Consider the following 26,688-nt stretch of genomic DNA (forward strand, 5'->3'; position numbering starts at 1 on the left):
TGGAGTTCACCAGAGCTTCACAGATTGCCACTGGAGTCCCCTCCACTCCTCCATGACTGCATCACAGAGTTGGTGGATATTAGAAACCTTGCACTCCCCCACCTTCTGTTTAAGGATACCCCACAGATGCTCAATAGGGTTTAGGTCTGGAGACATACTTGGCCATCTTGTTCGTCTTGGGGGTGTATTTGGGGTTGTTATCATTTTGTAATACTGCCCTGCCGCCCAGTCTCCGAAGGGAGGGGATTTCTCTGCTTCAGCATGTCACAGTACATATTGGCATTCATGGATCCCTCAATGAACTGTAGCTCCCTAGTGCTGGCAGCAGTCATGCAGCCCCAGAACATGACACTCCCACCACCATGCTTGACTGTAGGCAAGACACCCTTGTCTTTGTACTCCTCACCTGGTTGCCACCACACACGCTTCACACCATCTGAACCAAATAAGATTATCTTGGTCTCATCAGACCACAGGACATGGTTCCAGTAATCCATGTCCTTAGTCTGTTTGTCTTCAGCAAACTGTTTTCGGGCTTTCTCATTTTTAGAAAAGGCTTCCTTCTGGGACGATAGCCATGCAGACCAATTTGATGCAGTGTGCAGCGTATGGTCTGAGCACCGACAGGCTGACCCACCCACCCCTTCAACCTCCACAGCAATGCTGGCAGCACTCATACGTCTATTTCCCAAAGACAACCTCTGGATATGATGCTAAGCATGTGCACTTAACTTCATTGGTTGACAATGGAGAGGCCTGTTCTGAGTGGGACCTATCCTGTTAAACCGCTGTATGGTCTTGGCCACCATGCTGAAGTTCAGTTTCAGGGTCTTGGCAATCTTCTTATAGCCTAGGCCATCTTTATGTAGAGCAACAATTCTTTTTTTCAGATCCTCAGAGAGTTCTTTGCCACGAAGTGCCATGTTGAACTTCCAGTGACCAGTATGAGAGAGTGTTGCCCCAATTTGGACATTTTCACTTAGGGGTGTACTCAATTTTGTTGCCAGCGGTTTAGACAATAATGAGGGGACAACAAATTTACACTGTTATACAAGCTGTATACTCACTACTTTACATTGTAGCAAAGTGTAATTTCTTCAGTGTTGTCACTTGAAAAGATATAATAAAATATTTACAAAAATGTAAGTGTACGCACCTTTGTGAGATACTGTTGGTCGATGAGAAGAGCAGTGGGTCAAATCTTTACGAGGTGTGGGAAATAGCACAGTATGTGCCTATGTACTTTTTTTTTATATCATAACTAAATACCCATTTTAATTGGTCACCATTATTGTCCATATTACATTTCACACTGTGGGAGTTATTTACTAAAACTGGGGAGCACAAAATCCGGGGCAGCTCTGCGCTGAAACCAATTAGCTTCCAGGTTGTATTGTCAAAGCTTAATTGAACAAGCGGAAGTTAGAAGCTGATTGGCTACCGTGCAGAGCTGCACCAGATTTTTAGTGCAGCAGTTTTAGTATATCTCCTCCTACATAACAACCTCTGTTAACTGATGGGATAACCCAACACGATAATATTTGTGTTAAAGATAAGGACTTTGTCACAAAAAAATGCAGTTTTATGTATGTAGCAGGATGCATAAGACTAATATCGTTGTGGCTTGCACACCACTGTCACTTTCCACCTAAAAAACTATAAGCAATACAAATTTGTAATGTGGGTGAAACATTAACACCCGCTAGCTGTTAAATAAAATAAACAGGAAGATAAATCAAACTCTCTCAGAGGAGTAAAATCTTTGTTAATCACATAAAATGAAATGTACAGACTAATTCGCTACTGTACCCAGTTGAGATACCATAAATTGGTAGGAGTAGATAACAACAAGCAAATATTTATTTTATTTTTAATGAGGTTTTGTAAATCTATTTTAAGTAAGACATTCCAGTTTCCTTCAGATGTAAATTCACATGAAACGCCTGTGATAATTGCAAAAGCAAGCTCTCTTTAATGGTCATTAAAATTTGTACCATCTTCCTAGCTTAGGAGTCACATCTAAAAGAAAATGTAGAACACTTTCCCTTTCCTGCTTATTAAATTCATTGTGAGATAGAAATGCCATTACTGCATGCAATTACCCAGAATACCTTTCTCGCTAATATCTACAATGTGAAATGACAAAGCAGTGGACACAGAAGTGATGAGACAGCTTTGCTTGTGTTTTCCCATTCTAATTAAGTGGTCATTCCTACTGGCAAATAAACTTGCTGTTTTTACAATACAGATGTGGCTAGTTATTAACACCAACAGGGATATGGTAATAATGGATTGTGGAACGTTTAGAGAATGCTGATCCTGCAACTGTGAAGTGCCGAAGGGAAGAATTCTATTGTGTTAGGTATGCAATTATATGGAAAATGGTGACCAACTGCTACATTGCGTTGTCTTCAATAGCAGCATTGTTTGGTATTTTGCTTGCTAATAAATTATCAGTCATTAAAAAAAGGACTGCTGTGAAATGTCCTTTTCTACAGGTAGTGATGGCACCGATTTTCAGTTTCTATAACCCCATTTTTTTTCAATTACTTCATTGACATACACATTTCTTTACAGAGGGCATTGGTGTATTCTTTTGTGTATTAATTCATTACGGGAGATGTTTATTAAACTGCTGCAGAAAGAAACAGACCTCAATTAAACTGCTGCCTATGTCTACCAGGCCAAATGTATCTGTCAAATTAATTATCTAAACCAGGGATCCTCAAACTACGGCCAGCGGGCCAGATATGGTCCGCCAGGGTGCTTTGCCCATCTCGCTGACTGCCCCTTTAACATCACAGCACTCCCCCTCCCCTCTGCTACCTTAATCATACAAGACGAGAAACATGACAGATCTGAACAAAGGGCAGGACCTTTTGAGTTAAGAAGCGGGTGATTGATTACTAGGCAGTGGGGCAGTCTCAGCAATCAATCACCTGCCTTCCACTTGCAAAGTCCCGCCCTTTGTCCGGACCTGTCATGCTTCGTGTCTTGTGTGATTAAGGTAGCAGAGGTGAGGGGCAGTGCTGTGATGTTATAGAAGGGGCAATGTAATACTGCTGGAGGGCTCTGTGATGGGGGGATCTGTTATGGGGCAGTCTGTGAAGGGGGACCTGTGATATGGGGATCTGTTATAGAGGACTCTGTGTTGGGGAGTCTGTAATGGGGGATTTGTGCTGGGGGGCTTTGTGTTGGGGTAGTCTGTGATGGGGGTTCTGTGATGGGGGATCTGTGATTAAGGGGGATATGTGATGGGGGGCTCTGTGATGAGGGGATCTGTGATGGGGGATCTGTTATGGAGGGCTCTGTGTTGAGGGAGACTTTTGGTGGGCTCTGTGATGAGGGATCTGTGTTGGGGGGGATCTGTGATGGGGATCTGTGATGGGGGCATCTGTTATGGGGGAGTCGGTAATGGGGGGAGTCTGTAAAGGAGGATCTGTTATGGGGTGTCTGTGATGGGGGGAGTCTGTGATGGGAGATCTGTTATGGGGGCTTTGTGTTGGGGGAGTCTGTGATGGGGAGATCTGTGATGGGGGATCTGTTATGGAGGCTCTGTGTTGCAGGGGATCTGCGATGGAGGGCTCTATGTTTGGAGAGTCTGCAGGGGATCTGCGATGGAGGGCTCTATGTTTGGAGAGTCTGTAATGGGAAGCTCTGTGTTGGGGGAGTCTGTAATGGGGGATCTGTGATGGGGATCTGTTATGGGGGGCTCTGTGTTGAGGGAGTCTGTAATGGGGGGATCTGTGATTGGTAAGTCTGTGATGGGGGGATCTGTGATATGGGGGATCTGTGATGGGGGGATCTATGATGGGGGATCTGTTATGGAGGGCCCTGTGTTGGGGGAGTCTGTGATGGGGGTGTGTTAGGGGGATCTGTTATGGGGGAGTCTGTAATGGGGGAGTCTGTAATGGTGGGGTCTGTGATGGAGGGATCTGTTATGGGGGAGTCTGTGATAGGGGGCCCTGTGATGGGAGGCTCTTTTGATGGAGGCTTTGTTATGGGGGATCTGTTATGGGGGCTTTGTGTTGGGGGATCTGTTATGGAGGGCTCTGTGTTGGATGAGTCTGTAATGGGGGGATCTGTGTGGGAGGGTCTCTGATGGGGGAGTCTGTGATGGGAAGGGGGGCAGCTAGTAAGGACTATAGCGGGACTGCGATATTGCAGCTGACAGTCGGACACTGACACTTGACACTTTTTAGGGGACCAACAAGTAAAAAAACATACATACCGTGGTTTTCAGTTCCCCTGCTGGGATCCATTGTCAAGCCGTTCTTATAGGGTAGTTCCAACACCTACCAGTAGTGGTGAAGCTTGCCCACTCTAACTCGCCGCCAATACAATTTCACACTATGATGGTTTTCCTACTAACCATATGAATTTGTGGAAAGCAGGAGGGGAATACCAGCTTAAACATAGCAGGAATTATAAATGTAAAGCCTGACCAGAACAACCTTTCATTCGGGCAGAGTATGGGGACTAAAATTTTATGCAAGTGCCTGCACTTTATAACTGTCAGCTGTTTTTTTTGTAAAAAAATATTAAATTTTATTACATCATTAATGGAACTTAGACTTATACTAACACAACATTGTTACCAGGCTCAGCATTTTATAGCAAGGCATAATCTCAATTGTTGCTGTATTCTGGAAAAGAGTTTTGCATTGTCCCAGAACCCAAAATATGGTTGTCAGGTGATGCTACTATACAATGTATCCTACTTTCCTGGGACCCAAAAAACCCCATTCTGACATCTGTAAATGGTGGAAGATTAGATAATAACTGAAAAAGACAAAGTGATGTACAGTAAGACCTGTATAAAGTTAAATTGAACATTCTTCCTGTGCCTGCTTGGGTTTCCTCCAGTTTACTTTAACTCACCAAAGACATACTGGTAGAATTACTGGTTTGTGTACAAATTAGCACTAGTATGTGTATGTATGCATGTGAGATAGTGGAATCTTAAAGTAGGAGTAAACTCCCATGGTTAGTATTTACCTACACGTAAGGCTATAATAAGGCTTACTTATAGGTACATTAAATATCTCCTTAACATGAACCATTTAGGAGATATTTACTTGTGAATGGTCCAGTGATACTCTGAAGGAACGGCATGCCCATGCCATTCCTCCAGAGTTCCTATGCCGTGAAAGCGGCTCCCACGTGTGCTCGGGAATAACCTCATTACAGCGCATTCAATCAGACAGTGGGAGGAAGAAAGACTGGGTGAAGATAGAAGCCTTGTCAGCCGTGACAGTGCGTCACTGGAGGGCTTTGTTCTAAGGTAAGTTTCACATAATGTGCTATGCGATGCATACTAGCTTTATTTTGCAGGTTTAAAAAAAAAAAGAAGCATGGCGGTTTACTACCACTTTAGGCTCCTAGAGAATAGGGACTGATGTGAATGTACGTTGTACAGTATGTAATGCACTGCCTAAATTGTAGGCATTATATAAATGTAAATGAAAGGTGCTAATGCGCTCCACCTGACTATTAATAAATGTGTAAAAATGTCTAAAAAATATATATAAATGTGTGGAAGCAGCCAGCAAAAAAATAGTGATCTCTAACACCAAAGGAATAGTATGTAAAATAAATAAATTGCGTCGCTACCTAAAAAATTAATACACTATAATAAAATAGCAAAATATAAGGTGTAAAAGTGAATCCACCTCACTAAAGTGACAAATGTGCAATATTGAACCATAAAATATGTTGCATCTAATATAGAATAAAATTGATAATATATGTGCATAAATAATCAAAAATCATGCGTGAAATAATTTCAAAGTACAAAATGCAGAAAATGCTGAATAAGCACTAATGTGCAAAAAATGCAATAATAAATAGTGATCCTCAAATGAAGTCCATGCAAATGATTGGTGACCATATAACAAAGTCCATGCAAAAAATATATAAAGTGACTTCCAATGTGTGACTGTGCACCGTAAAACTTCAGTGCCAAGCTTGTGCACCACCAGTTTCCCCCAGCCTCTCACCTCAAATACATAGCATAAAGGCACTGTATATAACCAGATGCTATTCCATCCTTATCCGTCCAGCCTCAATGGCATACCACTGTACATATACGGTTAATCCTTCCCCAGTTTCTTCAGATAGATCCAATTACAGTTGGTGGTACATAAAGCATGGAAGAAAGACAAGGGGGGGCTCTCATGTGTAGTATCCAAAAACAATAATTTTAATAGATGAAAATCCTCACTTACATAAAAGCAGATGACAGCAAATTCGTAACATAACCCGGACTTCCGGTCTCGGCCGCGACCGGAAGTGATGAGTGTAACACCTAAGCTCCTTCCCTGACGCGTTGCGTCACAACCTCGTGACTTTTTCAAAGGGCGTCAGGGAAGGAGCTTAGGTGTTACACTCATCACTTCCGGTCGCAGCCGAGACCGGAAGTCCGGGTTATGTTACGAATTTGCTGTCATCTGCTTTTATGTAAGTGAGGATTTTCATCTATTAAAATTATTGTTTTTGGATACTACACATGAGAGCCCCCCCTTGTCTTTCTTCCATGCTTTATGTACCACCAACTGTAATTGGATCTATCTGAAGAAACTGGGGAAGGATTAACCGTATATGTACAGTGGTATGCCATTGAGGCTGGACGGATAAGGATGGAATAGCATATACAGTGCCTTTATGCTATGTATTTGAGGTGAGAGGCTGGGGGAAACTGGTGGTGCACAAGCTTGGCACTGAAGTTTTACGGTGGACAGTCACACATTGGAAGTCACTTTATATATTTTTTGCATGGACTTTGTTATATGGTCACCAATCATTTGCATGGACTTCATTTGAGGATCACTATTTATTATTGCATTTTTTGCACATTAGTGCTTATTCAGCATTTTCTGCATTTTGTACTTTGAAATTATTTCACGCATGATTTTTGATTATTTATGCACATATATTATCAATTTTATTCTATATTAGATGCAACATATTTTATTGTTCAATATTGCACATTTGTCAATTTAGTGAGGTGGATTCACTTTTGCACCTTATATTTTGCTATTTTATTATAGTGTATTAATTTTTTAGGTAGCGCCGCAATTTATTTATTTTACATTATATAAATGCCTGTAATGAATAAATAAATAATTTACGTGAATGGTTATCTGCTATTCAGGGAATTAACCATTATCACAATATCTGGCATGTGTAAAAACATAAGGCTATTAAAATGGTCCTATTTATGAGTACCAAATGGGTCACAGGAAGCAAAGCAAACTGTTATATTATGGGCAATATTACATAACGTAAAAGACAGGACAACACATAAAAATAAAGAGGGATATAGTAAAAGACTAACATTATACTGACCTGCTTTAATGTTTCCATGGCTTGGGGAAACATTTCTTGATGAAGCTGTAATTTGCCCACTCTCATTATTTGGACTGCCCGTACTGGATGATAATTAGAATAGTATATGCTATAAAAAAAATAATAACAATTCATTGAAATAATGTTACATATATACAGTATACTGTGCTCAAATATTATGCCCACTTTTCTTACAGTACAAAGTAAAATGTTATACCTTTTATAACAAAATTAAGAAAAATTATGAAATTTGAAGCAGGTTCATAGAAATCATACAAAATTATTCTGAAAACTGCAATAACGATATACTATTTTATAAATATGTAAGAGACCATATATATATATATATATATATATATATATATATATAGGTAGTACTAGGCCAAAGTTTGCTACTTAAAGCAGAGCTCCACCCAAAAGGGCAAGCTCCGCTTGTCTGCCTCCTCCCCTGCTCTGCTGCCACATTTGGCATCTTTTTGGGGGAGGGGGGAGCAGGTACCTGGTTTTGACAGGCGGAGGTTTGGACACCCTCAATCCCCTACAGCCTTCTGGCACACTTCGCAGGTCCCAGAAGACTGCGGCTCATTCACAAAGCGTAGCACACTTCACACATGCACAGTAGGAAACCAGCTGTGAAGCCACAAGGATTCACTGCCAGTTCCCCTTAGTTTAGTTTCCCTTAGTCAAGATAGCGGTGCCAGCACCTGATAGTCATTTGTAGAAACAGCTCGGGTGAGGACACCGTTGGATGCCAGGACAGGTAAGTGCTTAAATAGTGAAAGTAAGTAGCTACAGTATCTGAGGACACAAAATGTCATCCCTTCCCTCCTATCAGAATGGCAATTTGTCTTGTTTAAGTCTCTCTGCCTATTGGCTTCCGCTGTGTGTAATCACAGTGAAAGCAAGCCGCTGGTGGCACGCACGCGTGTCTTCTACATGGAAGAGTTGGTTCACACACACACATTATATATATATACACACATACACATGTTATCCAGTGCAGAGGTGCCATCCTGTAGCATTAAAACTGCTATAGGGTGGACCTTAAGTAGTTAAAGGATAATTTAGCTTCTAGTAATGCTGCCTTCAGCCCCTGTGTCTGATTGTATTGTTTTGACTAGCACTGCACAGGTTTTTCAGAAAGAAGTCCAAGCCATGTCCAAGTCCTACTGTGCAAACATTCCATGCAGCCCTTCATTCTTATGGCTGGTCTATAATCATGGTGGCACCCAGTCATCCACAGGAGTACAGCTCCAACCATAGAAATAAATGAGCCAAGCAGGGAGAGGCACAGTAGAAGCTGGAAACAGTGGAGTTGTCCTTTAAAAGGCAGTCAAAGGACAAGTGCCAAGGGAGAAATATATAATTTGTAAAGTCAGAGCTTCTTATCTGCAAATGTCTTCCAGATCAGTGACTAGGAAAGCAATGAAGAGACAAGATAAAGGATCATTTTGACAGTCAAACTAGTATATTCAGAAAGACATCGCAATGACAGCCTACATAATCCTTTTATAACAGGTTTCCTTTATCAATGTTTTTTTTAATTTCCTTTACCCATATAATATTTCTTAGGTATCATTTTCATGCAAGCGGATTTCTATTTATTACAATCTACGTATTCAGGCTGCTTTCATTTCACTGTTTCTGTGGTTCACCCTTTACAAGCATCAGCACTGAAAACTGCACATTGGGAAAAGCACTGATGCATGCTATTTTCTTTTATACTATAGTGTCAAATTAATCAATTACTGCAATATTTTTCAGAAATTCAAAGCCCAGACAGAAGTCATAAAAGTAAATAAGCTCAGTTAAAAAGTGATGGCAGACAATAATACATTTAACTTTCAAATCCTCTAGATGTACTAAGATACAGGAATAAAATTATAAAGTACTAGTTCGTTGGTATTACACCCCGTCTCGAATGAACAAATTCTCTTCAGAAATGTCGGATAGGTGTTGGAGGGGTTGTAAGGAGAGAGGCACCATAGCCCATATTTTCTGGTTTTGTCCAGTAATTAGACAGTTTTGGCAAGAAGTTCAGAGAATCTCTCAATTATTTACTGATTACAAGATCCCGGAAGACCCAGCTTTTTTCTTATTACATTGCTCACAAATTCCTTTAGAGAGATATAAGAATTCAATGTTAAGCCATTTGGTGAATGCAGCCAAAAGCTGCATCACCATACGTTGGAAAGAGCCGGGGACACCTCTAATCTCTAATTGGTTAAATAAAGTAAGAAGAATTGGGATCATGGAAAAATTGATCCCTATGCCTTTGGAGGAAAGGGAATGTCTATTGCAAGTTTGGGCTCCATGGGAGTAATTTTTACAATCAGATGAAGGAAAAAGGTTGATTGGAGAGGAACTAGAGGAATAGTTAGTAAGTGATGTGGCACTGGTTCCCCTGTCGGCAGGGGCAACATATTTATACTTATTTATTTAATTTGGGATTCCCCTGGGTTTTGTTTTTTTTCTTTCTCTCTCTCTCCTCAGTTCTATAAGTTCCTCACAGGATCCTGGGCTTTGGAGCAGAGGGTTGTTGAGGGGAATTGTTATTGTAATATTGTTAGTTGCTTATAAAAAAAAAATGTTGGCAGGAATGTACCCTGCATCATTGGTAAAATAATACGTTTTTGTTTTGAAAATTGATTTGATAAGTTGTTCTATGTAATTATTTTTAATGATCTATGTCATGTATTCCTGCAGTGAAATAAAGTATTTAAAAAAATAAAAAAAGTGATGGCATTGGTTGTTATGTAAGTTTTCTGCCACACATTATTTTCTATAACAACAAAAAGAGAACAATTAGCATAAAAGAGAGTGACATATGGGCTTATTGGGTAAAACATTACAAACAACTATAATATAAAAAAAAGCAATAAAAATTCACAGCATTGAACTTCAATGAGTAAAAGGTGAAGTTTGACAAGATGATGTTTATTATTGCCCACTGTTTAGCCCCATACATACTATCAGTTTTTCTGCTGAGTTTTTCCTTCAGATTTACCAAAACTTTATAATATGAGGTCTAACCTTAGGAGTTTCAATTTGTATGCAATCAGGCAGGGCCCTTGCATTACATGGTTTTGGTAAACCTGAAGGAAAAACTCAGCAGAAAAGCTGATAGTGTGTATGGGGCTTTATTGACCTTAGATTACAAGCCACAGGTGGCCTTAATCGATACACCTTTCTTAGCCCTTGTACACACGGTCGGACATTCCGACGGAAAATGTCAGATCGGACCATGTTGTCAGATAATCCGACCGTGTGTGGGCTCCATCGGACGGTTTCCGCCGGAATATCCGACCAACAAATTTTTAGAGCTGGGCTATATAATTTTCCGACAACATGATCCGATCAGACTCTGTCCGATCGTTTGTAGAGAATTCCGATCAGACAAAGTGCCACACATGCTCAGATCAAATTCCTAGACCAAAGCTATTGGCTACTAGACTGAACGTAGTCCCGTCGTAACTAAATTACGTCATCACGTTATGAATCATCGGATTTTCCGACAACTTTGTCCGACCGCGTGTATGCAACACCAGTTTCGGACAAAATCCATCGGACAAAATCCGACAGATTTTGTTGTCGGTATGTCTTAGAGTCCATTCACAAAGGGACAACACGACTTCCAGTGTGACTTTTGGAGGCAACTTGGACATGACTTGAGTATGAATAACAGCGCGACCTGGAGCGACTTCAACATGACTTGGGGCGAATTACAACGTGACTTTAAATCGCCCCAGGCCAGGCGACTTTGGCCGTGGCCAATCAGAGAATAATCATCTCTCGAGAGGGAACTCCACGCCAAAGTTTAAATATAAAACTGGCATGGGTTCCCCCTCCAGGAGCATACCAGGCCTTTAGGTCTGGTATATATTTTAAGGGGAACCCCCTACGCTGAAAAAAACAGCATGGGTCCCCCAAAATCCATACCAGACTCTTATCCGAGCACGCAGCCCGGCTGGTCAGGAAAGGGGATGGGGACGAGCGATCGCCCCCCCATCCTGAACTGTACCAGGCCGCCTGCCCTCAACATGGGGGGTTGGGTGCTTTGGGGAAGGGGCACCCCAAAGCACCTTGTCCCCATGTTGATGAGGACAAGGGCTGAGATATACTGAGATGCTAAAGCACTTTTGTCAGTTAATTTACTCTATGTACACTACAAAATGTTTCTGTGCCTCCTGGGAGCTACAAAATAATAACTAGAAATACGACTAGGTTCTTTGACCTACCCAGCGAATGGGTATGTGCATATAGTTTAGAAAACAACGTCCATTGGTGGTTATTTATTAAAACTGGAGAGTACAAAATCTGGTGTAGCTCTGCATAGAAACCAATCAGCTTCAAAGTGTTATTGCCAAACCTCAACTGAACTAGCTGAAGTTAGAAGCTGATTGGCTACCATGTACAACTGCACCAGATTCTGAGTGCTCCAGTTTTAGTAAATCTACCCCACTGTGTCTAGTAAACTCAAAGGATGTTTGCTGCACAATAAAAAACAAATAATAATTTATTTAGCAGGCAGAAAATAAATAAGTAAATTTCCCTTGAAAACAAATGGACAGATGGATATTAAATATTAGGATACAAAAAAAAACAAATAAGCAAAATGTGCAACAGATTTTTGTTACTGTAGTAAATGATTCATATTACCATGTATTATTAAAATGCTTTTCTGTGATTACAATATACGTATAATATAATAGTGGAATAATCATGCTTATTTAATTTTTAAAGATTACATTTACTTTCTTTTCAACCAATGAAAATATTAAAGTGATTGTAGAAGGACTTTTAACATTTTTATTATGTCTAAATATGTCCTAGCAAGTCCTAATACCATAATAGATCATAATGGATCTATAAAGTACAGGGAAAAAGAGAGAAAAAACGTAGGAAATAGAGGGAGAAGGGTGAAGGGTGAGGATACAGAAGGTATTAGGGTAAAAGTATTTGAGTCAAGCAAGTATATTTAATTAAAAGAGGAGATCATTTGTATTAAAGTCTTGGTTGTGGATTTATGTCCACCCATGTGGCAGGTATATAGAGTTGAGAATATTGTAAGAATAGCCAAAAAGGTTTTACATGTTCAATGACACATAGGAGGCTATTTTTTTATTTTTAACATTTGGAAAAAGGGATGGAGTATTCTAAGCTTTTAAATAGTATGTTTTTTTGGAATTACTATACAGTTTAAATGAAGTTTATTTGAAATTGTTGATGTCCACAGGGCGTTTTTTTTAATAAAACCTCAAATGAGTTAAATCTCAGCCAACAATGCCATTTATGCTTTACAGGAGTGTTTCTCAATCACCTGCTGGCTTGTATACATTTTTGGGAAATTTTTAGGCATTCTGCCAAGGCACCCCTGAAGAAACCTCAAAGGATGCCTGGGCACTCTGGTTGAAAAAGACTGCTTTATATCATAGTTTTTTAACATTCAGGCAATCCCAGAATATATTTCCCAATGTCCCATTGGAGGTGCAGTCACGAAAGCATAAAGGGGAATATCCTGAACTGAAGGTTTTGCTCGAGACTTGTTTCCACACCCACAAATCATGGAAATGGGGTAAAGTACAAAGAGGGTGCAAATCATTGCCTTTAGTGACATATTAGAGTAAATTTGCAGAAAACTTTTTTCAAGTATAGACCTACAATGAACTCTGAAAATAATTTGCTATCTGTCTGCTATTTCACAATCTTTTTGACGCAGGTAGGATTGGTTTCAGCACTTACCCAATGTGGCTGCATATGGTGGTTATTTTTTCATTATTGTTTTAGGTCATTGAAATGTATATCTTATGCGTAACAAAAATTAAGAAATGTGATGTGTGTATTTTAAACACATTCAGAGTGTATCCACTTGCCATCAGATTTGATGGCATTATTATCAGGCCTCTCATGACAATCACAAGCACTGTGACGTTGGGACAGTTATATGACAGATGCTAGCAATTAGGTTTCTGGCGTCAGTAAAATATAAAGTTATGCGTATCTATTTGTGGCTAAAACTAAATTCCAAAATTAAGTATTTTACTGCTCGAAGCTTAAATAAATATAGGTCTATTCCCCCTTGTGAATTTCATTCTTCCAATTTCTTATTAGACTAGCTCTATTGCATTAAGTACTTTGCACCATCAATTTCATGAATCAAACAAAAATCTTGAAGCAAAATATAAAACAGATGTGGTTTATCTCCAGAACACCTTGTCTAATATTCACCACTTTTGCAGACAGACAGGTAAATCTGTACCATCATCAGAGGGCAATTGCATAAATCTAAATTTGACATAGACTAGGCAAGAAGCTGAAATGCTGAGGATATATTGTCCCTGAAACAGCATTACTTAGTATGTGAATTATGTACAGTATGTTGTGACATCCTTTGTCACGTCTCTGTGTGCAGCTGAACAAGTCTGATGTTGTCTAGGAGACTGGAAGCCTGTCACAGATATTCTAGATATTACATTACATTTTTGGTATAGATATTTGTGGTCTGTAGATATTTAAAGTACAAGTTTGCAATGATAGAATATGCACAATACAGCATAACATTTTGGTTTTTACTATATCCTTTATAATGGCAGAGTGCATAAAAGCATTTTTCCCATGTTGTACTTATTATGTTTCAAAAGGTTAGTAACATTTGCTAAAATTAAATCACTGTTATTAATGCCAAAGAACTTTTTGCTTAAATCAGCAAATTGCATTCCAGGTGTATACAAACAATAGGTGTTTAAAATCTTACAATTTGTCTTCTTTAGAAAGTAGCTACACTCCTCCATATTTGGTGGGACTGCTCAGTGATTAGTCCATTCTGGCTAGAAGTCTGCACCTGTATAAAGGATGTCCTACAGATCGAAATCCCGCTTTCCCCAGCTTGCTTTCTCCTGCACCTCCCTGCCCTTCCTCTGAGCCATTACAAGAAAAGCACACTTCCTCATCTCTTAAATGCTGCTAAAAGGCTTATACCTCTCTATTGCAAATGCCCACAGATTCCTACTCAAACAGAGTGGCTTAAGAAGGTGGATGAAATTAGGGAGACAGAGGAATGGGTGGCGAGGTGCAGGGAAAAAAGCAAATGTTTTACCAGTATCTTGGCACAGTGGCAGAAATATGCTGCCGACCCAGACCCTGTGCCATCTAGCCTGGAGGTTGAGCTGTTGGAGTTGGCAGAGCCCTCATTGAAACTGAAGATACCTGTTAATGGTGACGTGCATACCTGAACATGACCTTTTACAGACCCTTTTTGGAGTTGGGATCCCTATACCCCTTCCTTCTCCCCTTTCCGGTTTATATAGCCGACAACTGAAACCAAACCAAAGGTTCAACATGTCCTTTGCAACTTTTTGTTATGTTTTTTACTAATGCTCTTACGGTGCTTTGATGGTCGCACCGGATGGGAAAATTCACCTGACAACCCTGGTACCTTGGTGGGACCCGTATCTGGGCAGGTCGCAGTGGGGGCCCGGAGGATGTCTCCCCTAGACAGAGGTATGATGCAGGCTTTTTAGCCCCTCTCCTATGGGGGGCGCCTGTCAAGTCCATGGCCAGCGATGGGCTGAGATACGCCTCAGTGTATCAACCGAACCTTATAATATGGACTGGGCTCACGCCGATGGTGCCAGGATGGAACTTCCCCTATGCATTGTAATGATACAAGTTCCCACCAATTTTTCTAACCCCCCACTCTCTTCCCCATGCGCCCCAGTTTTTCAGTTTTTTTCCTAATACTCAGAGGTTGTACAACATTATGCTCCTAGGCTAAACCTGCCATCCTACACCCTCAATAATGAGACGTTGTTGAATGCATTGTATTGTATGTATGTTATGTGTTTAATAAAAATAAAGATTATATATATATATATATATAAAAAAGAAAATAGCTACAGTCCAAGTGAAAATGCCTCTCCCCTGCCAGCAGCTGCAGGGACTCTTACTCTCTGCGTGAAAGCAGTTCTCTCTCTGTAGAGGTCTGACCCACACATTTACCTTTGGCCATTTAGGTACTGGGGAACCTTTAAAATGGTTGTACACCCTGTACAACCACTTTTACTTACAGGTAAGCATATATTAAGGCTTACCTCTAGGTACTTTAAATATCTCCTAAATCTCCACGGTTTAGGAGATATTTACTAAAAAGCTGAGCGCCGATGACTACGGCACATGCGCAGATTCCCTAGGCACATGCGCCCTTTAGAAAGGGCACATCATGCCTTTTGTAATAGAGGTCACGCCGTGACTGGCGGCTCTCGCACGCATGTGCGGGAGTGACGTCACGTGACTCCGGCCAGTCACAGAGCTGGAGTTTGCGGCCCCCGGAAGGAAAAGGGGTGAAGATGGACGCTCCCTGCTAGTGGGGACAACGGAGACATTGCAGGCTTCAGTTTCAGCTAAGTGACACATAATGGGCTACTATGCGATGCATAGTAGCCCATTATGCTTTACCTTTGCAGGGAAATAAAGAGAAAGTAAAACTCGACAGAGTTTACTTCCTCTCTAACCACTTCCCACCCGCCGTATGCAGAATGACAACCGGGAAGAGGTTCTGTTATCCAGCAGGATAACATGCCAGCGCGCACCCGCGGTGATCACGAGTGCGGCGTATCAGCCTGACACGTTGCATCTCTGATCGTGATAAGAAGCCCCTGGCAGAGGTTTCTTACCATGTGATCAGCTGTGACCAATCACAGCTGATCATCGCGTGAACCAGGAAGTGCCAGTAAATAGCATTTCTCGTTTCGCGCTGATAGGGAGAGCCGATCGGCGGCTCTCCCTGTCAGAGGGGGGGGTCTTTGCTGATAATCAGCACATTGATTATCAGCACAGCCCCCTCAGTTGTGCAAATCACTTGTAAATCAGTGCCCAGCAGTGTCTCAACAATAAAGTGTGCCAGTGCCCATCACAGTGCCAATCAGAGCCCACCACAGTGCCAATACAAGCCCAACACAGTGCCAATCAGTGCTCACCACAGTGCCAATCAGTGCCCAGCAGTAACCCCTGTCAGTAATCTCTCAGTACGTCATCAGTGCTGCCCATCAGTGCCACCTGTCAGTGCCAATCAGTACTACCTATCAGTGCCAATCAGTGCTGTCTGTCAGTGCACATCACAGCCCCCCATCAGTGTCCATCAGTGGCACCTGTCAGTGCCCATCAGTGCCACCTATCAGTGCTGCATATCAGTGCAGTTTATTGGTGCCCATCAGTGCTGCATATAAGTGCCACCTATCAGTGCCCATCAATTCTACATATCAGTGCCTCCTCATCAGTGCCCATCAGTGCCGACTCATCAGTGCCCATCAGTGCTGCCTCATCAGTGCCCGTCAGTGAAGGGGAAAACTACATTTTATGACAAAAACTAAGAAAAACTTTTTTTTCCCAATTTTTTTGTCTTTTTTAGTTTGTTTAGCAAAAAATAAAAACCCCAGAGGTGATCAAATACCACCAAAAGAAAGCTCTATTTGTGGGAAGAAAATGATAAAAATTTAGTTTGGGTACAGTGTTGCATGACCGCGCAATTGTCATTCAAAATGTGACAGTGCGGAAAGCTGAAAATTGTCCTGGGCAGGAAAGGCCGAAAGTGCCCTGAATTAAAGTGGTTAAAAGAGTTTCATATGCAGACATTTTTAATTATAAGAGTTCACATTGCTTTGAACAATGCCATGTTTAATATCACTTAAAAATAGTTTGTTTCCATAACAAAATAATGTGGTCACTGGGTGTGTTCTTTAAGAATATGTGATGTGCTGTGATAACATTAGCTACATGCAATAAGTGGTGCTGTGTTCCAACAGGTGACTTCCTGTTGGCTGCTAAATATATAAAGGGGTTGATTTACTAAAGGCAAACAGACTATGCACTTTACAAAGGGCAGTTTCACTCTGCAAGTGCAGTTGCTCCAGAGCTTAGTAAATTAAGTAAACCTTCACTTGGCAAAGAATAACCAATCACGTGCAAGGAAAATTAGAAAAACTGAATTTTGCTTGCACATGATCGGATAATGGAAATCAGCAGAGCTTTTGCTCATTTTCTAAGCTCTGGAGCAACTACCTTTGCAAAGGGCACAGTCTATTTGCCTTTAGTAAATCCACCCCAAAGAGTCATGTTTAATGCATCTCCGCCATTAATATGAACATTGTATTTTCATGAAGAAATACAAAGCTTCCCCTCTGAGTTGCTGAGGTGGAGAGGTATGATGGTTATGTGATGATCTCCATATTTATATTATCAAACTTAAATGTTTGTAACAGACAAACACCAGGGCAAAGTTAAAGAGGAGCTCCAGACTCCATCACAAAACATTAAAAGTCAGCAGCTACAAATACTGTAGCTGCTAACTTTTAATATTAGGACACTTACCTGTCCATAAATCCAGCAGTATCTTCACCCTGAGCTGATTATTCAATTGGCTCTGGGGTGCTGCCATCGCCATTTTGGGTAAGAGAAACCAGCAGTGAAGTCTAGAAAGCTTCACAGCTACTACACATGCATTGAGTGTGCTGCACTTTGTGAATGGCTCGGCAGGCGGGGGAAGGAGGATGGGTTCTGGTGACTTTGCCGTGGCAAAGTCACCTGGAAGTTGGAGCAGGTACCTGTCATTAACAGATACACGCTCCCCCCTAAAAGGTGCCAAATGTGCCAGCGAAGGGGGGGGGAAGGAGGCACGTAAGCTTCCCCTTTTGGGTGGAGCTCTGCTTTAAGTATAATATGATCTCATAGGTTAAAATCAAAATGTAATATTTAGATACATACAGGGAGCATAACGACCCTGCTGATCATTTCAGTTTTTAATCAAGAAGCTGTCTACTGTACCTGTCCACCCCACTTTTTTTTCTAACCTCTTCATCCTTTCTCCCACATACAAAAGGATAAGGATAAGAAAGAAGAAACAGTCAGAAGAGATGTTAAAAAAACACAACTTTCTGTGTATTGTTTGCAGAGTGAGATAAAGTCAAAGTTTAGTAAATCAATTCACTGTAGGAAGTAGCCAACAGACCATTTGGTACCCTTTGGTAAACAGGTTCTAGGGGCTGTTATAATACCAGGAACTCTTTTTCCAAACAAATCCTCATATTCAATACTAGGTTTGTAATACAACTATCCTGCCTACGTTGATTCATTTTTTTTTATTAATTTTTTTCTTATTGATCTTGCGGTAAAAGTTTTTATTTTAAGTCCTTAGTCATACCCAGTAAGCCCAGTGCCTTACAGAATTAGGAGCTCTTTCCTTGCTAATTGGGATCAAGCTTTTGGCTTTTCTGAGTAGGTGAGGGACCAAAGACTTCTTAAGTGATTCTATGTAGTTCTCAGTGCAATGGAAAATGACTACCAAATAGTCTTGTGCTAAATGTTCAATGGTAATAGACTGACTAGCTTAAAGTAACTTGATTAAAATATTTCCAAGCTTAGCTCCACTATTTGTGAAGAAATGTGCCTCTGCATCCCTGCCAATTTGTCTGAGGTATTGAAAAATATTTTCACAAAGCAAATGATTTTCATTTAGAATGTATCATTACCGTAGTGTTACATTAATGGATAGGGCGTATACAGTATGTACTTGGTGATTTTGGTTTTCATTTTCATGGACAAATCTACTCCAATTCTAATTTCCCTCTATGAAATAATTAGGGGCGTCTTAACTTGTTCCATTATTTGCATTTATGGTTTAATAAGATTGTGGGGTTGATTTAATAAAACTGGAGAGTGCAAAATCTGGTTCAGCTCTACAAATTATCTTCCAGGTTTTTTTGTCAAAGCTTAATTGAACAAGCTGGACGTTAGAAGGTGATTGGTTGTCATTCACAGCTGCAACAGATTTTGCACTCGCCAGTTTTTGTAACGCAGCCTCTGTGTGTTAGTGTCTATATGTATTATAAGGCGGAAAAGTACTCTAACAACAAGATTATACAATATTACCTCCGCATTCCTATGAAATCATTTTGTAGGGTGTGTAAACATGATTGCATGGCCCAGTACATACCATACACTAACAGACCTGGCAAAACAAACCACTTCTCTTCTTTAGCACTGCAAGTGTGCTGGAGGGTAGCTGTGATGTGAAAGTGACCCACTGGACTGGGAGGGCAGCAAGACCATTTCCACTGAGAGAAAAATGTAATTTAGGGCATTTACAACAGAATATCAGTTGCCATAACATCTTCTGAAAAAAAGCCGCAAACAGAAAAAAGGTATGATACTTCAACTGAGCTTTAATGACTAACAACTTTTTAAAATTCCCAATTGTAGATCACTATGCCCTTCCCACCTGCCAAAACAAAAAAAATCCTTTCTGCACTTGGGAGAGATGTTGGGAACCCTTTAATGGGGAAAGGGGAGAACACTGATGCATCCGATTAATACCATCCCAATCTTTCAACAGGACTGGTCAGGTGCGATAGGACAACCAGAAGGTTCTGACCATAGAGCATATGCATGATATCTTTCTTTTAGCATCCTAGCATTTTCTCTTTGTTAAAGTCTGTATTTTCATTTAAAAAAAAAATTCTACAATGATACTTAATCAGATGAATGATAATCAGAACCTAAGTGATTCAGTTACATTCTGAAATGATTGAGCATTATAATGTTTAACAGGAAACCTTAACACTTCTGGCAGGGACAGAATTGCAGTTGAAGTTATCAAATAATGACGAGTAAGGTAGATAACATACAGTACATGTTTACACAGAGGGTTTAATAGGCAATGGAGTGATACTTTTGTATTATCTCACTAACTCAATACCATATACACACAACTGTAGACAGGTGGCTACACAGATTGAAGAACAGCTTTGGACGTTGACAAAAAATTTACTGCCAAAATTTCTTGCCTGGCTTCCTTCAAGCTGAGTTATAAAAATTGCATTTCAAATCTGTTTTTGCTTGAGGAAGTGAAAAGGCTATATTAACAATAAACATTGTTAAATAACTGGCATTAGGACAGAACAGGTAATATTACTTAACTGCTAAGCACAAAATAGGAAAAGTATTATACAGTATACTGTAGGTCTCTGAAAAGTGACCCAATCTTTTACAAAGAGGAAATACCCATTTTTTTTTTAGGAGCGAGATTGTATTATTGAAGAAAGCACAAAGTCAGCAAAAAAACACCAGGCAATGGCAAAACATTTTACGATAACATATCAGTATACAATAACAGGAAGTCCTATCCTAAATGCAAAGGAAGATGTCTACACCACCGAACAAAGTACTGCTAATGATGGGGCCCCTTACAGTAGAGTGCTTAAAGATGGCAGCCAAAGGCCTTTCACCACTGATATCTCTGGTCTCTATCCCAGAGGTTCCTTGGTGGCAAGTTAAAGGGTTCTCCCTCTCTAGCTGTCTCTCTGCAAATGTTACAGGGATGACTGGAACACTTCAATGAAGGACAGCTGGAACACTTGTCAGTATAGATGGCACTGGAACACTCAGGTAAGTCATCTGCAGCTTCCAGTATACCAGCAGCAACCTTGGCAGCTTACAGGTAGGCTCTGCAGCTGTACTTAAGCCCCGAGCCCTTTACACAGGCTCCCAAAAGGAAGTCCTCCCACCTGTTGCTAGGATAGATTTTGCAAGGTTGCTGCTGGTGTACTGAAAGCTCTCTGCAGCTTTCAGTACACCAGCAGCAACCTTGGCAGCTTACAGGTAGGCCCTGTAGCTGTACTTGAGCCCTGAGCCCTTTACACAGGCTCCCAAAAGGAAGTCCTCCCACCTGTTGCTAGGATAGATTTTCTGTCACACAGTAGCAGACAGTCTTGGGCAATCAGCAGTAACAAAACAGGCTCTCAGCAGCAAGTCTCTAGAAAGCTCTCCACAGCACTAAACAAAAGCAACTGCACAGAGTCCCTGCTTTGCAGTGTCCCCTGCAGTAGCACATATCCCTCAGGCTCACTATTCCAACAGTGAAAACAGCAGTAACAGCAGCAGTCTCTGTACGATAGCATAGTACTCAGAGGGGCAAGTCTCTTTCTGGGACAGAAATGTACCACACAGCAACATGTGGTGCAGCAGCTCTCTACACACAGCAGAAGCCTATGCTCAGCTCCTAGTAAACTTGCAAACATAGGCTCTCAGCAGCAACAGCCCTGAATCCACTTTCTCCTTGTTTCCAATAGCTTGCAGCAAGCTTTATCTAGTACTGATCCAGTCAGGCACACACCACTTTTCCAGGCACTTTCTCTGTTCCTGTCAGACTCTCCCTGCATTTACAGGGACTGTGGGCAGGGTTTAGCAAAGTCAATGGCAAAGCAGAATCCTCCTGGCCCACCCAGCCAATCAGAGTCCTTTCTTGCCCCTGGCGACCAAAATGAAGTCCTCCTGCCTGTTGCTAGTGGTAGATTTTGCTCCTTGGCAGGGGAGAGAGAACTGATGCTGGGATAGATTTAAAAAGCCCAAGCAGCTCTTCGTGGCATAGCCCTTTGGGAGTGTCTAATTATGGTCTGTGCTGGCAAGAGGGAAGGGAAGGGGAATACTATGGAGTGTCAACTAAGTGAGTCTGTTGGGGATGCGGACATCACAACCACAAATATAGTGGTGCCAAACAGCAGCCATAGGCTTTTGAATGTCTGCACAAAAGAGGATTTTACAGGTAAATATAATATTATTCACCTGTAATATAATTAGCATAAAATGTAATAAAGGCACATATTGTATAACCTGAGAAGATTGTTTTTGAAACAAATGGTAAAAGCCATATTGCAATGAACTTTACAAGGTTGTATATATTTAACTGCAAATAGAAAAGTTCAGTTATTTTGATAAGAGACTTAGTAAGACTTGTGTATAAAGTTGAATTTTTGCTATTTACTGTTATAAACCACAATTTAGGGCCACCTATTTCTTGGAACCACCTACACAGGAAAAACATTATGCTTTGTGGATTTTCAGGATTATTCTGCTTTATTTGCTGTTTTAGAAAAAAAATGTATACTCTTAACCACAAAGATCCCTTTTGAAGATGCAGAATATGAACATACTATGTCCTTATGGATTCTGCAAACCAACCTTGTTGCTAATTTAAGCAAGAACAGAACTAGGCTATAGCAATGGTATACAACACAAACTTAGCACTGTGTTTCCGGCTGTACACCGATTTCTTTCCTTCTCTGTGAATTTTATTCTAATATTAACAGCAAATGCAGCTAAGGAATACTGCTGAGGTACAACACTAAGTTTATTCATTGAGAACTATGATTCCCCTTGTGTAATGAGTTAACATCATACAGGGACATTAGGCCAAGAGAGATTTCTTGAAGGTTTAGATTATGTATGAGCTGCTGACACCAGAAGGTCTCAGGAGAACCCCCTGCAGATGTGAGATATACAAATTCAGTGGAATTCAGTGGAAGACTTGGAGATCCATAGAGACCTGTAACATACTGAAAAAAGCAAAGAGTTTGTAGAATTCACATAGGTATATACCTATATAACTTGTTTAAATGAACAACTGCTGGCAGGTAAATGATTGGTATATCAAATATCTGGTTTCTGTTGCTCAAGGCTATGTGAATTATATCACAGTAGGTAGAGTACAGAAGACATTTGTTGAAGTGCACAGGGAATGCCATTCTATTGCTTTGTATGACCTGCATGGCAAACAGCAGAGTTTTGTAAGTTCGAGAATATAATCACTCAATTATCTGCAAACTCAAAGCAAACCTGTAGTAAGAGAAACATGAAAGCTGCCATTATTATTATTCTGAAAATGCTAGTTGTCTTGCTATCTTCATTGCTTTAATACTTTTAGTTATGGACATGTAACGAGCATGCACCAATTAAAGTCTGAACTTCTGATTGGCCTACAAGTTTTAGGTCAATGACTTGGAAAGTATTGAAGATAAAATGTACATGGCCAAGTTGGTATGGTCTTCACCCCCCCCCCCCCCCCATACTGTTTTAGAAGGGGCAACGGGGAAACCTAAAATATCAGTTCTTTTGTTTTAGGATGGTTATTTTATAGCGTATTTTGATGTGGCTTGTTGAGAGACAAGCAGTATCAGGGGTGCAAGTTAGAAGACAGAAGTATACTCTTCCCGCAATACCCAATGTACCACGGTATACGTTTATGGGATTTTGTCATATTCCTTTGATGTTCCCATGTCTTGAAAACTTTAATAAAAACATTGGAAAAAAGATAAAATGCCAGCATGATAGCCAGCCAATTAACATTTTTCAGAGGGAGAAGTTGGCAATGACAGTCACCTTTTTTTTTTTTTTCTGCAAGTGTCCACATATCTGTGACCTCAAAAGAAACTTGTGATGAGAAACACAAAGGCTACCATCATCAAATTTACATTGTTACCCTTCCCTAATACACCAATGTATTTGAACTAATGTAGTTGCCAAACCAAAGTTTCAAGAGTCCGGTGTTTTTAATATTTTAACTGGTTACAACACAAAAACAAAAAGCAGCCAATGCGTTTTGGGGGCAAAAGATTATCCCTCTTTATCAGGGTTTAGAACACTGGGGGAGATTTACTAAGACTCTGGTGCAGATGTGCATGGTAGCCAGTCAAATTCTAACTCCAGCTTGTTCAATTAAGGTTTGACAATAAAACAGTGATCCTCAATCCGGCCAATCAGAAGTGATCAATCAGAACACCAAGACCCATTTTCCCATTGGCCACCGAGGAGGAGGGAGGAAACGGAAGCCGAAGTGATGCCCGTGGAGAGTAGGGGAAGAGGAAGCCGCCACCAAGCAGGGAAGGCACCTGTGAAGCCCGGGAGAGGTGCTGCCCACCATAGATAGGGTAGGTGCTCCAGACCCGACCCGACCAACTGGGGGGTTGTAATAATGTGTGTGGCACCCCTAAAACTACCACTGGCCACTCAGAAGAAACAAGTGGATAAGGCAGGTTAGTCTCGTGGGAGACCAGAATTTAAACCAGAACAAGGAATACAGTCTAAAATAATACAAAGGGGTATATGTCATAAGTATTCATACACACAGCAAATGATGAAACATGCCAGCAGAGCAAACAAGCAATATATGGTCATAAACAGTACAGCAGCAGAAGTGCAAGCAGAAAAAAAAAAAAACACACTATAATAAAAAAAACTATGTACACCCAAAATTAAGGCAGAGCAAGGCAAACTAGAAGGGCAGAATACAAGTGCTTGAAATAAAATGGCCTGGGTAACAGGACATAATAAGGCTGGAATATATATATTTTAGTCCTGACCGTAATAAAGAAAGAAATTATGTACAAAATCGTGATACATCCCCTTGTCGTGAGTATAGATTGTATACTAACATTTATCGGTCTCAGTCAGTGGCCTTTTTATTCTGTAAGATGTTTGACTTATAAACAAACATAAAAAGGTTTTGCTAATGAGCAATCCTCCTGTGCTAAGGTTAATCCACTTAGAAAACACAAAGTATCAGGTAATGAACTCTTGAGGTAAGAATGAGTACAATATTCTGCATATTCACAGTGAGAGCTTTAACAACAATCCTACGGAGGCTTACACATGTCCCACTGCCTTCCTTCTAATGCACCATGAATGTCAGTCTCATTTCTTTCATCTGCTAGTTATGCTAGAGGGTAAGTAAACAATCATTCTCAGAGGAGATTTACAACTACACAAAAGAGATGATAAAAAAAAGTTTTATCCACTTTCAAGCATTTTATAGTATTAGAAGAGAAAAAACTTGAAGCATATGCTAGCAATGGTATAATGGATATTGCCCCATAATCTTTGATAAAAAGCTCAAAACTCATTTTATACACTTTAATGCTAACACTTTCTACAAATTTAAATAGATGTGAAATAAAACTGCCATTCAAAGGAGAAATAAATATAATTTTAAAGAACTCAGCATATTGATTGAATTTCTATCAATGTGTAAATATCAATAAACAAATGTCTGTCTAAATATTCAGAAATGGCAGCATATGAAAACGGACATTCCTATGGTAAGCAGATGCAAAAATAAAGATGGCTCCTTAGGGCAGACAAACATTCCTGGCAACTCGACCCTTTGGGGTTGATTTACTAAAATTGGAAAGTGAAAAATCTGGTGTATAGAAACTAATCAGCTTCTAGTTTTTAACCCTCATTCACACCAATATGATTTATCATGCAATTTTCGAAAATGGAACAATTTAAATCGTTGTGACTCAAGTCTAAGCGACTTTGAAAATGGTTCCTGCACTACTTTTCTGTGATTCCATTGCAACTTGCATTGACTTCTGTTAAATGAAGTCGCAAGCCGCAATGAAATTGCCGATCCAAATCGCACTAATCTGCGGCTTTAAACTGCAGTTTAAAAGCTGCACTGGTGTATACCAGGGCTTATTATCAAAAGCTTAACTGAACAAGATGAAGTTAGAAGCTAACTGGCTACCATGCACAGCTGCACCAGATTCTGAGTGCTCTAGTTTTAGTAAATCTCCCCTTGTATAGCTTATTTTTAATGTGCTGATTATCAAACACACACAAATTTGCAGCTTGCTGGAAAATGTTAGGGCAAACAAGTCAAGCCTTCCCTCTCCAGCTGGTAGAAGGGTTCAAGCTGAAGTACTTATGTATTTAGTTGATTTACTAAAACAGGAGAGTGCAAATTTTGGAGCAGCTGCCCATGGTAGCAGATCAGCTTCTAACTTCAGCTTGTTTAATTAAGCTTTGGAAAAAAAACATAGAAGCTGACAGGACATCCCACAGTTAGGGTTGCCACCTCATCCCTTTAAACCCAAACACATATGAATTGCACAGGTTCTGAGGCTAATTTAATGCAGATAAAGCCGCACATGAGTTTAATTACCACCTTAATCAGCTAGGGATAGTGGTGCTGCCAGATAGAATGTATATTTATACATGAGTTCATCAAGTAAGTCCTTTAAGTGGAGTACTCAGCATAAGAACAAAGAGGGGCTGAAATGGAGGAGTATAAGTATAACAGTCCAGAAACCAGGGCAAGCCTTTTGTAGGGGAAGTTGAAAGCAGACTCCAGATATGCAAAGAAAATGGAAACAAGTGCCTCTAGGTTAGAACTGTAACATTCTAATATAATACAGGTGCATTGTTCACTTACATAGAAATTAGGGAGGTAAGGCACATGTCCATCCACATTGGCGTGGCTTCTGTCCCTGTGCAGCGGCGTTCGCCCAACTCTCTTAGCCGTTCACCCAACTGTCTTAACCTGAAGGAGAAGTATCCTGGCAGGCAGGATCTCTGCAGCCTGAGAGAGATGCAAATGAGCCTGAAGGATAAAACGGGCCTGAAGGATACTTCTCCTTCAGGCTAAGACAGCTGGGCAAACACTGCTGCACAGGGATGGACACCACACCAGTGTGAATGAACATGTGCCATACCTCCCTAACTTCTATGTAAGTG

The 26,688-nt window shown here is 40.5% G+C and overlaps 1 protein-coding gene across 1 annotated transcript in view; it reads right to left on the reverse strand.

Moving 5' to 3' along the window:
* SMYD3 (SET and MYND domain containing 3) overlaps positions 1 to 26,688 on the reverse strand; it is an 859,717-nt gene that overhangs the window by 22,951 nt on the left and 810,078 nt on the right. Inside the window, exon 12 of the mRNA XM_077486140.1 lies at positions 7,348 to 7,456. Within this exon, the coding sequence (XP_077342266.1) occupies positions 7,348 to 7,456 (109 nt within the window). The remainder of the gene's footprint in view (positions 1 to 7,347; positions 7,457 to 26,688) is intronic.

Source organism: Lithobates pipiens, unplaced genomic scaffold (genome assembly GCF_037356315.1).
Source record: "Lithobates pipiens isolate NorthernLeopardFrog02 unplaced genomic scaffold, aLitPip1_a1.2 Scaffold_18, whole genome shotgun sequence".
Taxonomy (NCBI): domain Eukaryota; kingdom Metazoa; phylum Chordata; class Amphibia; order Anura; family Ranidae; genus Lithobates; species Lithobates pipiens.